Below are 16,086 nucleotides of genomic sequence, written 5' to 3' on the forward strand. Positions count from 1 at the left end.
GTTCTGGTCTCAGGTTTTGGAACTCACCTGTGGGAAGGTGAGCCATTAAATACCGGAGGTCAATCACTGAGGGAGCAGCAAGGGCCTGGGAAGACACTATTGTCTCCTGTTCATCTTGGTCATAGGCCATCCAGAATTCACAAATTATACAGTTATTCCTTCACTCTCAGCAGCCGTGTCAGTAGATCTGTGGGCCTCGTAAAGGTGCTCTTATGAACAGGAGATGTGGCGACAGCAATGGAGTCACAACCTGGCCTTCCCCCTCTAGGGTCTGAGAAGTCTTGAGTTTGTGTTTCTCTTTTCCCACCAACGTGGGAAACCTTGATAGTGCTCACTGGTCCAGTTTATTAGACAAACTCTTTCCCATCTGGATCGTTCCTCCTTCATGATTCATGAAATCAGCATCCTAAAGCGAAGATTGGAGTGCTTAGAGTAGTCAGTGAAGGTGGATGCTCGGGTGTCCTTCACAGGGAATGGCAGTCCCCTGACGGAACTGCCTTTTAAATCAGACTCACACACAGTGACAAAACTCCATTCCCCACTGGTATCAGTGCCTTCGTAGACTACAGTCCCTGAGCCACTGTCCACAGGGTGATGCCACGTCTCTCTAGCAGCTCAGATGATAGAATTGTTGGCTTCTGTAGTATCTCTCTTGAAAAAGACAATCTTTCCTTCTCCCCGGCCCTCTTCTCTGCCTCCATTCACTGTTCCTTTCCTTGTTGTTTCCAGTACTGGGCATGTTGTGTTTCTCCTGCTTCTCAGGCTGTTACAGTATTTACTTGACGAAGAGAGCTAGGGCAAAGAATTCACAGGCCGGCTCATATCTCATTCTCTTGTTGGATTTTTAGCTCCTACATTTGAAAAGCAATAAATACTTAACTGTGAATAAGAGGCTTCCTGCCCTGCTGGAGAAGAACGCCATGAGAGTGACGTTGGATGAGGCTGGAAATGAAGGGTCTTGGTTTTACATTCAGCCGTTCTACAAGCTCCGCTCCATCGGAGACAGTGTAAGTGGAGCCTCCCCTGGAAAGCACTCACACCACTGCCAGCTGCCTTCGTGCTTGAGACTCAAGCAGCAAAGGTTTAGAATTGAAGCCACAGGCATAGGAAGAGATCAGATCGCCATGGAAACTAGTGTTTGGGAAACAAGGAAATGAGGAGTGAAGTGTGACCTAAATACAGTCCCTATGTTTTTCCTACTGGGCCTCTGAAAAAAGTCCTATTACCTCAGTCATTTTACCACAAAAACATCCATCTCGAATTAATACCCCGGTTAAGGATCCCTTGCCATTCCATTTCCATGAGGGCAACAGAAATGCTATTTTGGAAATACTGAGGGATGGAAAGTGGAAAAGAAACAGCCTTAGTAGGCAATGGGATTGTGTGCTCACCCCGTCTTCCTGTGTCAGTAGGTAGGCAGTGTCTCCATTGCCCCCTGCAACTGCAGAAAGCCCCCTGGCCTGGGATTCTAGACAATACTGAGCCACAGGAATCCCTTTCTCAAGGCAACCGAGAACACCTCTGATATTTGTAAGTTAAATTAGTCAGTCATTACGTGGGCACATACTTAATGGTGAATATGTTTAAATGCTATCAGCTATGTACTTGACCTTGTTAAGGTTCTAAAATAGATACTTTATAAAAAAAAAAAAACTAAAGGGAAGTTGGCACCTTAAGCAGCATGAAGTGTTCTGGAAATACTTACCTACCCTTTACTTAAAACTAGGTTTTGACTTATTTATTTATTTATTTATTTATTTATTTATTTATTTATTGATTTATTGATTGATTGATTTATTGATTTACTTATTTATTTTGGTAATAATCTTCCAAAATCTATCATTCTCAAAATACTCAGGTTTTACCTCATGGAGAGACAAACATCTCTTGCTTCCTTTCTTTGTACTTCCACCGTAAAAAGCAAATGCAGGGCTGAGGAAATAGCTTGCTGTGCAAGCCTGAGGGCCTGAGGTCAATTCCCCAGTGTTCACATAAAAGACAGGCTTCCTCATGTTAAAGAATCCAAGCATTGGGAGAGCAGAATAGGCAAATCTGAGGGGGAGGGGGTTGGGACCACTCACTAGCCAGCCAGTCTCAGTAAGTAGACCTTAGGTGAGCTGAGAGAACCTGTCTCAGGGACATAAGGTAGAGAATGATGCATCCTTGATTCTACATCCTTCTCTAGCCTCCACATGCACATACACAAACTTGCTCACATACAACATACACATATACAACACACACACACACACACACACACACACACACACACACACACACACACACGTACCTGGTTCAAAGTTTTGTTTTCAGCGAATCTTTACTTTTCTGTCATTTAATCTGTTACTCTGTGATGTAGTTGAGAGTATAATATGAGTAATTATCTTTTTAAAAATAATTTTCCTCATTCCTGTAGGGATTGACCCATTCATACTTCAGTGGCTTACAGGTATCAGTTCAAATAGTGGACTGAAATATAAACCATGAGGCTGTGTTACACATAAGGGTAGGTACGGTTTTCTGGGCAGACATATTTGTTTAGTTATACACTATTATATTCTGCTGTCTTTCTGGGGGCTGGAGAGATGGTTCAGCAGTCTGGAAATGTCTATTATTTCAGTTGCAGGTAATCCGAAGCCCTCTTCTGGCCTCCACAGGAACTTCAGAACACACATAGTATACATACAGATAAGGTGGGCACTCACACATACACACAGTATAAAAATAAACCTTAAAATGTAAAAACTGTCAACTGTTACATGTATATATACACACACACACACATAATACATATAGTAATTTAATATAGTAATCTAATCTAGGAAATAGATTTCCTTCTGTCATAGTCACATTTTGAAGATCAGTGTTTTAGAAACATTAACAATGGCTTCATTCTTTCAAACAGAAAGATAACTCAAATACTCCCTTGCTTGCTTTTCCCCAAACTGAATTGAGCTTACTTATATAAGTATCTCAACTAAATACAAAAACCTTTCTTTTAGTGCTCACAAAGTATCAAAGTATAATCAGGCTCAGCCTCCTTTCAGAATACAAACCATGTCTGTACAGGTCAAGCCTTAAAAGTGCTGTGATGGGCCTCCCAGAACCATGGAGCAGTACCTGTAAGCTCTCAATCTGTCCCCTAAAACGCCATGTTGCTCCTTTCTTTCCAGGTGGTCATAGGTGACAAGGTAGTTTTGAACCCTGTCAATGCTGGGCAGCCGCTACATGCCAGCAGCCATCAGCTGGTGGATAACCCGGGCTGCAATGAGGTAAGGACATTTGAAAAGCCAATATCCCGGTATATGGATGAGGGTTGCACCACAGAAGCAGGCCTTGTGGGAGGGAGGGAGGGAGGGAGGGAGGGAGGGAGAGAGAAAGAAAGAGAGAGAGAAAGAAAGAGAGAGAGTGTGTGTGTGTATGTGTGTGTGTGTGTGTGTGTGTGTTTGTGTGTTCATACATTTGTGTTTTCTGCATATGACTCTAGCAGTAACTCAGGATACTGCCAATTTTTCACGGGAAGAGCCCAAGGCCCACAATTGGCCGGCATGAGGTTTTGCAGGTCTGTGAGTGTATGGCGAGCTTGATAAACTGTGCGTCATGGAAGAATTATTCTCCAACTTGTTAAGCCTGAAAATGCTACTTCTGCCATTTTTTTCCTAGCTGGAGAAACACATGTTTTCAATTTGACTCCCAAAGGAAGGTGTCTTATTGTAATTCCCAGGAAACCTCCAGGTCATGTGTAGCCTTACCACAGTATCTTATTTTTATCTGTCCATCTGCCATCCCTCTCACTGGGCAGTTACAGACACAGAATCCTAGATCTCTTACGATATCTGTCTCATGAAGAGGACGTGAGATCTGGATGGCGAGAGATGTGAATTAGGAATCTCAGTCTGCGGTCCCCGAACTCTGGGACTGCAGATGAGTCACTTACTCTCTCTGTGCATCAGTTCCCAGTACGAGGGAAGGGTACAGCAGCTCCTCAGGGTGCTGCTGAGGAGTGCGTGAGGTGGTGCCTGGAGACAGTGGTTGCACTAAGAAGCTCTTGCCGTTGATGATGACCATTGGCGTTTTCAGATGTATGCACTGGACTCACTCTTGCTGCAGTATCTCGTTCCACTGTATAAAGACTTTACTTATTTCATTTGACCTTTACATTTGTGGCTGAAGAACTAGAAACGTAGAGGAAAGAAGCATAGCATTCCATAAGGGACAGGAGGAAAGCAGGACTTGAAGCGTCGGGTCAGATTTGGAGCATGTGTAGTGATGGGCGCAGATGGACTATGTGTAACCCAGCATTTCTTCCTCCTCACGTGACTTTTCAGGTTCTTTCTTCAGGATGTCTTGGGTATTCTCATCGCCTCGACAAAGTACCTGATAGAACAGCAATTTAAGGTTTATCATGGCTAAGAGGCCTGGTGGGGAACACACGGGATGGGAGGGGACAGCAGCTTGAACAGTTAGGCTGTGCGTACCTCCACAGAACAGGAAGCTGACAGGAAGCCAGGCCAGGCTCTCCACCTCAAGGCCTTCTTCTCTAGAGTCCAACTTCCTGCAGCTAGGTCCCTCCACTTAAAGGTTCCAGACTCTGCCTACACAGCTCCACCAGCTGGGGACCCTGCCTTCAGACACACGGGTAGGCAGGGGACGTTATAGCTCTCTGAACTATGTATAACAAGATGTTTGTCCTGAAGCCCAGCTGGCCTTACTGGCTGCAGCGAGCAGCTTTGTACGACATAGTTACTCTAGGAGCTATGTGAAAAATTAACTTTCATTTGCTTTCTAGGTCAACTCCGTCAACTGTAACACAAGCTGGAAAATAGTGCTTTTCATGAAATGGAGTGATAACAAAGATGACATTCTAAAAGGAGTAAGTGTGATTCTCTCTGGGGCTTGGCTCTTCTCAGAGTAGCAGGCTGGCTTTGTTTTCAAACCCATTTCCCCCTTCCTTCCATCTCGCGTGGACGTACAGGGTGATGTGGTAAGACTCTTCCATGCTGAGCAAGAGAAGTTTCTCACGTGCGATGAGCACAGGAAGAAGCAGCACGTCTTCCTGAGGACAACCGGCAGACAGTCAGCCACGTCGGCCACCAGCTCCAAAGCCCTGTGGGAAGTGGAGGTAAGGAGTCAGCCGGGAGAGGTGAGGGAAGCGACTGTGTGTGTGTGTGTGTGTGTGTGTGTGTGTGTGTGTGTGTGTGTGTGCGTGCGTGCGCGTGTGTGTGTGCGTGCGTGTGTGTGCGTGTGTGTGTGTCGGGGGTCGTTGGTGGGGGTTCAGATTTAAACCTCTCTGCAGCTGTGTTTCTAAATCAAACCAAATATTCATAAAAATAAGTAGACATGGCCCAGGGAAGCAAACACACCATGATGTACCAGGTCGATGTTGCGTGGTCTGATGGCGAAAGATAACAGCTACATATTCTTTCCCCGAGCCACCAGAAATGGCTTTTCTTACCTTCCCCCTTCCTCTTTTGTTTTTTTCTTCTCTTTCCTTTCTCTTGCTCGTTTTGTGTGTGTGTGTGTGTGTGTGTGTGTGTGTGTGTGTGTGTGTGTGTGTGTATGTGTCTGTATATGCCGGGTAAGCTGCACTCATGAAATCTCAACAATATGTTTACCTAAACAAGAACTGAAGAAACACCCCCAGCAGCTGACATACCTTTGGGGGTGGGGGTGGGGATTTCACATGACCCTACCCCTTGATGAAGAGCTATGAGAGGGAGAATCAGTCTTCTCCACTGATAGGTTATCTAGTCCTACGTGGTTAGCCGTAAGCATTTATATCTATGAGCAACATGGAATTAACTCATCAGCTTAATTATAACAATAAAATATAATAATAATAATAATAATAATAATAATAATAGACTTAAAATAGACAAGGCCATGAATTTGAGAAGAGAGGAGAGAAATCATGTAATTTCAATACTCAAGCATGAAATTCTCAAAAAATAAATCAGAATGGAAAGCAGCAAGCATCCAGATAGAAGGTATCCTCAGCAGGAGGGCCTAGGTGCCAGGATGGGTGTTCCTTATGTTCTGGAGGTTTGGGATGATAGGAGAGGTGTTCTGCATGCTCTGGAGGTTTTAGTAAGGGAGGATGAACTGGTGGGCTGAGGATTAAAAGTTCCTAAATGGCAATGAGTGGTCCCAATCCACTGAAAAGACCCTGGATGAATCGTGTCACAAAGCAATAGCGAAAGTTATGATGTGGGAAGGCGGAAGGCAGAGAGAAAGGGTAAAGGTTGATAATGAAGATGCGGAGATTAGAGAGCCGGCTGGAACGAGTAAAGAGAAGGTATTAGATACAAGTACAAAACTGTCAAGAAAGAGCTTCAAAGATTGAAGAGTTAGCACTGGACTGTTTCCTAGATGATCTGCATTTTGGGAGGGAGAGACGAGGGAGTTTCTGTAGTATAAGGGAAAGACTTGGAAAATGACCACACTGGAGACCAGAGCCTCAAGTCGCACCTGCCAAGGCTGCAGGGCATGAGGAATGTCCCTCACAGGCAGGGGCAACGTCTGGAAAGGTGTTTTGGGTAACAAGTTGGCACAGTCAGTGTGCTGTGTCCAGAAAGCAATGATTCTGTCCTGAGGAATAGGCTTGCAAGACCAAGGAAGAAGCCGATAGGAGGGTTTGACTATAAGGATTCTGAGAGCATGAAGGAGGGCAGGGCTGTCCTCTCCACTGTCCCCCATTGAGTGGCGTGCATTTCTCTCTCTACTTGTTACCTTTGCCACTTCTCCCACCTTCTCCCCTTGGCAAACATGGCAGAATGCCCAAGTCAGAAACACAGAGTTGTGTGTTTCTCTACATTCCACTCAGCCAAGAACCAGCACCTAGATCAAGAACCAGAAGAATAGTAGCCCTTAAGAAGTGCTCCAGCATGTTCCTGAGTACTTCCTGTTTTCTCCTGGTTAGGTGACCTCTGATAGGTGGCCAGCCTCTTCCTTGAATGGCACGGAGCAGCCTTCGGCCTAGGCAGCCTTATCTGTGTTGTTGTGTGTGTCAGACAGTATGTTTCTTTGTCTTGCCTCATGGTGTTGTTTTGTTCACGTCCTATGCAGTCTATGAATTTGCCGCTTGTTGATGGCATTTGAGCTGTTTCTAATTTGGAGCGGTTGTGGGTAAAGCTTCAGGGACACTTGTGCTTAGACATAAGCTTAACAGATACGTAACAGTGGGATAACCGAAGCCTTTATTGGGTATAGGATTAACATTATAAGAAATTGCCCATCCAAATCCAGGTGTGATGACATGTTGCTAATTTCGGCATTTGGGAGCCAAGGCAGAAGGATTACCACGAGTTCAGGATCAAGCTACTCTATCTATAGACACCCTGACCCAAAACAAAACAAAAAGGAAACAGAGAAGAATGAAGTTGCCCAACTCTCTTCTGAAGTGGAGGGGATATTTTCAAAGTCTCCCCAGGAGCATTTAATATGGTCGTCCTTCTCCATGGTGGCCACTGAAGTAGATATGAAGATGGTGCTCCTAGCGACCTATGCCCTCCCTTGTGATGCTGCTAATTTCCTTTGTACTCATGTTTTATTTGTGAAGCTTTTCTGGTATAATATCTGCTCAAAAGCTTTGCCCACTTAAAATCTCCTTTGTCTTTTACCTGGATGAAGAAATAGGCTCATCCCAGCACTGCATGGATGAGTTCCTGCAGTTGTTTGCTTTTTCTTCTTTTGTTAGCTTCTCCATCAGTTCTCTGCTTCTTCCTCTCCAGTATCTGTAGCATTTCTTCTTTGGCCATTCATATGTCTTTAGGGCCAGTCAGTCCGTTTAGCTTGTTCCATTTAGGGAGTTCCCTGAGAACTAGAATTTTGTCTTTGGTCACTGACATGCTCCTTGTTCACAAACCCTAATTTGTGTTTGTTCTTCCTTTTGTATTCAAAATAGTGTCTAAGAAGAAAGTGGGTAGAGGAAGCAGAGAGGATACAGGAAGAGGAAATCAGGCAGTGGGAGAGGGAAGCAAAGAGGATACAGGAAGAGGAAGTCAGGGAGTGGGAAAGGGAAGCAGAGAGGATACAAGAAGAGGAAGTCAGGCAGTGGGGGCAGGAAGCAGAGAGGATATAGGAAGAGGAAGTCAGGAGGGGGAGAGAAGCAAGAAGGAAGCAAGAGAAGGAAACAGGGCAGTAGCAGTCTCCCAGGATAACTAGAAGTGGGAAATACAAAGTAAGGAAAAACCAAACATGTAGGAAGTAGAGGAAATGCAGACTGTCTCCTGGCTTAACTACTTCCGTTGAGCCATTTTTCACTGGACAGGATAGTTTTATATAGTTGGCACTTCATAAACAGATTCTCACTCTGCTGGGACATGGTTAAAACATGTAAGCCTACAGAAGTCAGGGCGTCTTGACTCCAGTGTCTTAAAGCCATTTGCCAAGCCCTCCTCATTCAAAGTTGATTGAGATTAATAAAAGATGATGACTTTCTGAGGGGATTTAACTTGAAAGTTGCCTTTGAGGGAACTTTTTTGCTCCGAGGACAACCAGCTATCAATTTCTTGCTTTATTAAAATCTCTCTCCTGCCAGTTTGTTTGTTTGTTTGTTCTTGTTGTCTCTTCTGAATTTCCTATGAAAATGTTTAGTGTTTCTTTAAATTGTTTAAAAGTTTCTGCTTTACTGGGAAACTTAACTGTTCTTTCAAAATAAAAGAAAAGGAAAACAGGACCATGTGTTTTTATGGATTTAAAACACTAGATTTAGGGGTGCTAGAGAGAAGAGCACTAGCCGCTCTTATAGAGAACCAAAGCTTAATTCTTAGCACCCACAAGGCAGATAGCAACTGTCTGTAATGCCAGTCACAGGGCATCAGAAGTCTGCTTCTGGCCCCCATGGGCTTTGCATGCACACAGTGCACAGATACAAAACCAGGCGAAAACACCCATGCACATAAAATAAAAATTCAAGGAAAAATCAGAAGAGCTCTTGAGGTTCTTACGTATTAGCATAGCCACCAGCTTTAGTTAACATGATGTGTTGGCAATGTGCTACAGTAGTTTCCTCTCCTCTATTCTTTGTGTTATTGTGCTCATATATTTTTGTCTCTACATGGGCCATAAACCTCAGTTCCCTTTATTATATGTCTTGCTCCCAGGGGTTTGTAGCCAGTAGCCGTTAGATCTTCATATAAGCATTGTATGCCCTTGTAACCTACAAGCTGTGTATTGGAACCCTTTGCATGGTGTGGCTCAGAGATGCCGGAACTCTGGACACCCAAGGAAGAAGTTGTGTGTTTCTAAGCCACACTGATAGGATCTTCCGTGTTTGCTTGCACAGTTACATCCTAAACTCTGTGTTACTTCATAGAGATCCAAGTTTGCACAGAGGATTTCATTCTTCAGAAGAACTTCCCATGTTTATTATAGTTCTGGTCTGCCATGGACAAATTGTATTCTCATTTGTGTGGAAATAACTTAGTTTTACTGTCATCTAAAAAGGTTTTTTTCCTTCTTTTAATTAATAGCTTTATTGGGATGCAATCCGTACACTGTGTATTCACACTGAAAACGCTACAATTCAATAATTTCTAATAGATTTGTGGGGCTGTGCAATTACTGGCCCTATACATTTTTTAAAATCATCTCTGAGGAAACCCTTTCCCTATTAGCAGTCACTGGTCATCCCCACCCCAGCCTCCATCCCATCCCAGCCTCCTGGGACGACATCAATTCTTCCACGGATGCTCCCTGTAAGCAATTCTTGGTGCATGGCTTCTCTTACACAGGGGAGTCTTTCACTGTGACCCAAAGATTGGACCTTGATTTCTAAATGTCATTGCATGGCACAGTGAGTTAGGGAGCTCTCTGGGGTCCTTTGCTTGACGGTGTAAATCTCTTCTAAAGGCTCTGACCCTTTAGCTTTGGGGGTGAGATGTGAACACAGGAATCGAGGGAAGGGGCATACACATTCAGATGTTGCAGATACTGTCTTCAGAGTTCATCCATGTTGGCATATATGAGAGCTTTATCTCCCTTAGATCCAGTAATATTGCATTATATGAGTAAAGCCTTTTCTGTATTTATTTATCACTTTAGAACTTTTGGATCATTTTTACATTTTGGCTTCCATGAAGAATGCAACTATGAACATTGGTGTGAAAATATTTTCATGTCTTGAGTCTATAATCATGGGTGATAGATTCAAGTTGGACCTGTGAAGAGTACCCAGGCTAGCTCCCAAAGCATCTGCACACTGTTACTTCCCATCAGTGTACCATGGTGCTGGTTTCTCCATGGAGCTTTCATTCCTGAAAAGTAGTTCTGTTGCATATAGGATTCTAATTAGAGAGCAGTACCTGGTTTATACTGCTTGGCTGTGAGTACGATGGTTTTGAAATCTTTGTTCCCTTGTTTGCAGTGTCTCAGAAACTTGACTCGGGTATTCCTTGTATGTGCATGTGTATGCTTATCCTGCCAGAATCCTTTAGGTTTCTTGACTGTATAGGTATGTGTCAAAATGACATGGGTCATTATTTCTCAGGGAAGTTTTCGACTTTGACATAAGCTGGAGCATTTACTGTCATCTGACTGAGTTACTGCATCACCTCCTTACTGCTTGACAGTGCAGGCAAGAGTTAATTCTTTGAAGGACTCTTCTGTGTAGCTTTATTGAGTGTGTAAGATTTGTTCTTCTTCTTAGGAGAAAGCAGTTTTTTTTTTAAAAGATTTATTCATTTATTATATATAAGTGCACTGTAGCTGTCTTCAGACACACCAGAAGAGGGCATCGGATCTCTTTACAGATGGTTGTGAGCCACCATGTGGTTGCTGGGAATTGAACTCAGGACCTCTGGAAGAGTAGTCGGGTGCTCTTAACCACTGAGCCATCTCTCCAGCCCAGGAAAAAGCAGTTTTCTTTGTTGGAGTCACATTCCTGTAAATCAGTTTAGTCTTGTGCATTGCTAGGTCGAGGCAGAACAGTCTATATTGTGAGGCTCCCTTATTAATGGTCAGTGCCCAACGTGGTCCACAGGATCCCTCTGCAAGGTTTGTCAGTCAGAACCATTCCCAGCCCCATGGGAACTCTGGGAGTATTGACATTCCAGCTGTGTTTATGTGTGAGGCACATTCATGTGTATGTGTGTGTGTGTGTATATGGGTGTGTAGCTGGGGTGTAAACAAAGCATGGACTTTGTGTGTGGTAGGCAAGTGCTCTGCCACTGAACTATATTCCTCTGCCAATCTTAATCATTTGAGCCATCTTGTGGGGTCTTTAGGTATTGGTGGTTTGATAGTCAGTTAAAAGTGTATGCAAACATCTGAACTCTCTGTGTGTAGCATTATCTCTAGAGGTCTTCCTCCCAACTCTGACCTTCTCCGTTACCCCATAGACCTAGTACTTAGATACATTCTCACTGGGCTACTCCACCTATTGTAAGAGACCACAGAGATGCACCACTTCCTGTCTAGCAAATACATGTGTTCCATAATCCGTCCCCATTTTCTCCTTCACTGTGGCACTGCCTTCTGTATGTCAGGTGCATTATCATAGCTGAAAAGTGAAGTTTCAGAGTAAATTACCCACCTCTCCTCGCTCTTACATTTGAGAGCACACAAGTACACGTAGGAGAAAGATCTCTGAAATTTTATTTTATCAACTTTTGCATTTTGTGGGTGAATTTCAGAATCTTTTTATTCGGGGTAAGGGAAGTGGCTCAATACTTGCCATCCCAGCATGAGGACCCAAGTTTGCAGCTCTGTTTCCACATAAGGGCTGGCGCAGTGGCAGACAGGCAGACTCTCGGATGCCTCCTGGCCAGCCAATCCAGCCGAACGGAAGTCTCCAGGTTCAGAGAGCACAATGGAGCAGATACCTGAAGTCATCCTCTGGCTTCTACATGTGCAAGCACAAGATGAAGGCATGCATGTGTGTGCACACAAAGGCACATAGGCATACACAACAAGCAAATGAGCTTTATGCTTCATTAGTATTAAGACAGAGATTTAAATAGTGTTTCAGTTCTTATTCCAGACATTTTGTTAACTAGGAGACACTCCCTTCTATAGAGAAACATCATTTTAATGATTCTGTATCTCTAAATTGAGATGGTGCTTGGTGCAGCTTTATAGAAGGGTGCTGACCCCCTAGTAATACCACTAGTGGACTGTGACTTGTTGGTGTCTCCAGTTCGGTGGCATTTCATTGTGGGCTGACAATTCTTCCACACCCATTAACCATCTCTGCTCTTGCAGGTAGTCCAGCATGACCCATGTCGGGGTGGAGCTGGGTACTGGAATAGCCTCTTCCGGTTCAAGCACCTGGCTACAGGGCATTACTTGGCAGCAGAGGTAAGTAGGTGCACATGGCTTTCTCTTGGGAAGTGAGCTCACCATGATCGTTATTCTTCACTCACTTGTAGCAGCTGGATGCCTGGAAGCTCAAGGGAGCACTCAGCCACGGGCTTCTCCATCCACCTTTCTATGTTCTTCTCTCTCATTTCTCTAGAAAAGGGAAGTTACAAATGACTGGCACACTGTGGGACTTGACAGGGCTCCTGACCAAGCTATAGGGAGAAGGAAGGTAGAACATGATGCTTCTGTAGTTTTGTCGGGCAGCTCCCCTGCATTGCTTATATGCCACTGTGCTTATAGTCATCTGACAACCCCACGACTAACACAGGGGCCTGATACTTTCTGCACTACACACATTGTAAGTAAAATCAGAAGTGTTGAAATGCATGGAGAACTACAGCATTTCATAGAGAAATCTGATTCATCGGGGCTTTACAAGGAGACATAGGTGTCATCAATCTTGTAAGAATCACAAATCACATTAACAAATTATTTTGAGACAAGGTATTACTAGATAGCTTGACTGGCCTGGAACTCACAGTGATTGATTTATCCCCTGCCCCACCCCCACTTGCTGGGATTAAAGGCATATGCTGCTACATACATACGTACATAACACACACACACACACACTCTCTCTCTCTCTCTCTCTCTCTCTCTCTCTCTCTCTCTCTCTCTCTCTCTCTCTCTCTCTCTCTCTCTCTCTCTCTTACATACCCACACACATGTGCTGGGCCCTCAAGTTAACTTTTTGAGTCAGGGCCTTATTCTGCAGCCCAGACTGACTTTCATTTCTCTATCCTTCTGCCTCAGTGCTTTATCTACTGTATTTAGCTTATGAAAACTTTTTGAGCCAAGACTAGGTGTTGAAGAATGAGAGGAATTTCTATTTTAATTTGTATTAAATTAAGGGACATCCTGCTGTGTCACTGCTGTTGAGTTTTACTCTGACCTGATGGAAGATGTCCACCTAATCATAGTCACATTCTAGTCGTACATCAAAAGACTCCTCTGTTGTCTGGCACTACTGGCTCAGGATTTCTAAGGATTTGGGTAGAAATCAGTCCTGCTTCTGCCACAGGCCCTAGGAATTTGGATTCTAAATGTGTAAACCCCATGGAGTGTCTTGATACTTGGATGAACTGATGATTTTGAAGTACCTGAAGAGCCAAACACGAAGAAGTCCAGGTTGACATTTAAAATGGAGTCTTAGGAGAGGAAGAGACCCATCTAAGCAACTTTGAAAAACCCTTGATTATGAGTTTAAAGGTTAAAGGTGGCTATCTTTCCTGTTATGTTTTAAGGTAAATGTAGCTCCTTCTAGGTTTCCTAAGCAGGGCTATCAATGACTGTGTTGACATTATCTTTATCTTAGGCCTTTACTGTTGCTTTCCTAGTGAATTTGTTGTGTTTTCCTTGTCTATACTCAGAGCTGAACTGTCTACTAGTGATTGGTGGATTGTTCTGTGTGTACTGTAATGTGACTTGTGTTGTTGTGGCATGCTGGTTCTGTGAATAGGGGAAGGGACAAGTTCTTAGCTGTTCAAGGACGGCCACGGGTATTGATGCCTCCTGCAGATGGGTCCTGGTCCTTTAGAAAGAAATGGATGTTTTAATTTCCTAATGATTCTTTTTCATCAGGTAGACCCTGACTTTGAGGAAGAATGCCTGGAGTTTCAGCCCTCAGTAAGTATAGGCAAGAGCCTTCTTGTCTTTGTCCGGTAGGGATAAGGCCAAGCAATCTGGAGCCCTACTTAAGAAATTGTGAAGTGGCCATCGAGTGTTGGGGAAGGGGAAGATTTAGGTTCTCTTCACCAAGGTCTTGTTCTGTGCTTCTCTTGAAGAATGTCATCTCTTCATATGGTCTTGGTGGTTTTCTTGTATGTTCGGTCAAGAGTCTATACTTCTCAGTTGGAGAAGTGCATATGTCTCTTGGAATATTTCTGGGCGGGAGATGGTGGTAGTTCTTATGAAAGGTGACTTCTTACAAACAATTGTCTCTTAATGTTGTTGACCTTGACCTGTGACTCATCAAGATTTTGAAATGATAGCATGTAGTATCTTTTCGACTTGTGAGATAGCACATGAGGCCTGGGACACATGACCTCCAATGGCACAGTCAGGTAGCTGATCTCCAACTCTGCTTTTTACACAGTCAAAAATGGCATTAAATTCTGATGTGATTTGGAATTTTAGTGCAAATGGATTTAGCTTTGGAGAAATCATGGTCAAGTGATATTGATGTGTGCATACCCCAGGTAGGGGCTGAAGAAGGCAGTGGTTATGTTTCATGGACATGGGATATCCACAAATGGTTCTATTTGCAGAGTGCTTGGTTATGCTGAATTCAAACCAAACAAAATGCCAGGCCATCACTGTCTGACAAGTTAGTACATAGCTGTTCTCAGTGGTTGGTATGGTGGATTCGAGGACACTTGTTTTCCTAGTAAAATTTGAAATAGCACATCAAGGAGGGGAAGTAAGGCGGAGATAAGTCCAAATGAAGGTGCCCCAAATCTTGTGTTAATGTTTAACTTTCTAGTTATGTTTGGGTAGAGGGTTGTCAGTGAAAGAAACTGAGCCTTTGTGGCTGAGGACTTATGGCTGTGACTACATAGACTTCCTAGGGTTTTACTAGGGACATCTCCTACTCTCTGTCCCAGAGGGTGCAGGGACTCATCTCCACCTTCCCGTTGCCTTTCTGTCACCTTTACTTCTGCAGACAAATGGAAAGCTTGTCCCCCACAGCTAATCCAGCTTAGAGAGCAGACCTAATCAGCTCGCTGCTGGTCTGAACCCTTGGCCTGGCTTTATTTTCTTGTTTGACATTTCTTATTCTTGGACAGTCTTTATTTCAGAGAAGAAACTACCATGTATGGCCTTTGCACTGCCAGCTGAGGTATCATAGACGGAGTCTGACCTTTGGCACGAATATAAATCATCGCTCATTAGAAGGGGACATGATGTCTAAGTGAACCATGAACACTATGGGAGAGGGCACTGTTCCATTAGGTCTGTATATGAAGGAAGACAATGTTCATTGTAAGATAAAGTGTGGTACTTGCAAACCCAAGGAGGAAGACAGACCTTTCTTTAAATACCAGACTTGATCACCAACAAGTTGTATGATCTTGAACAAGTAATTTTCCTTCCCTGAGCCTCAGTAACTCTCTTTGTACCAGCAATATTTTCAGGTTGCACAAGCTCAGTAGAGATGTCAGTGTGCTCGTATCCAGCACACTGGATCTTGGCTTCACGAGAGTTAGGAAAGGCCTGGATGAGTGGTCTCACAAGATATATCTCAGGTTCTTTTGGGCTCAGTGGTCTTTCTGAGTCTTACACTTCCCCATGTTAGTGATATACCAGCAGGTTGAGTATGGATCAAGACGGCATTGCTCTGGTGGTCCCAAGGTTGCTGGACCTTGGGTGCACATGGAAAATGAGTTTATAGAGAGGGTCTTACTTGTATCCAAGAGACTGGAAGCACAGCATTGGTCTCCATAGGCAAGTGTTAGCCTTGAGAAGACCCTGTTTCCCTTCTTTGGATGTTTAGCTTGGGAGTGAGAAAGCTGGGTGAGCAGCATCCTCTTCTCATCTGCTTATGGTTTTCCTGGAGGCTGGCATCACGAGACAGACCTAACTAGCTGTGTGGTGCTCCTTCTGAAATCAGTGCTAACTTGCCTGGCCTGAGAGAACAGAGGCCAACCCGAGGCTCGTTTTCTGCTGCTCACTGCACATGTGCCTTCTTCTCACTAGATGGCACATGCACACCATGACTGCTTCTGG

At 44.0% G+C, this 16,086-nt stretch overlaps 1 protein-coding gene across 4 annotated transcripts in view; it reads left to right on the plus strand.

The window, feature by feature from the left end:
- Positions 1-16,086, plus strand: part of Itpr1 (inositol 1,4,5-trisphosphate receptor, type 1) — a 323,105-nt gene that overhangs the window by 126,981 nt on the left and 180,038 nt on the right. For 3 of the 4 annotated variants that reach the window (XM_063285577.1, NM_001007235.2, NM_001270597.1), the window contains exons 7-12: positions 849-1,007; positions 3,174-3,272; positions 4,790-4,873; positions 4,976-5,122; positions 12,202-12,297; positions 13,942-13,986. In XM_063285577.1, coding sequence (XP_063141647.1) covers positions 849-1,007; positions 3,174-3,272; positions 4,790-4,873; positions 4,976-5,122; positions 12,202-12,297; positions 13,942-13,986 — 630 coding nt within the window. The remainder of the gene's footprint in view (positions 1-848; positions 1,008-3,173; positions 3,273-4,789; positions 4,874-4,975; positions 5,123-12,201; positions 12,298-13,941; positions 13,987-16,086) is intronic. The other variant, NM_001270596.1, reaches the window with a different exon arrangement.

This window comes from Rattus norvegicus, chromosome 4, assembly GCF_036323735.1.
Source record: "Rattus norvegicus strain BN/NHsdMcwi chromosome 4, GRCr8, whole genome shotgun sequence".
Lineage (NCBI taxonomy): Eukaryota > Metazoa > Chordata > Mammalia > Rodentia > Muridae > Rattus > Rattus norvegicus.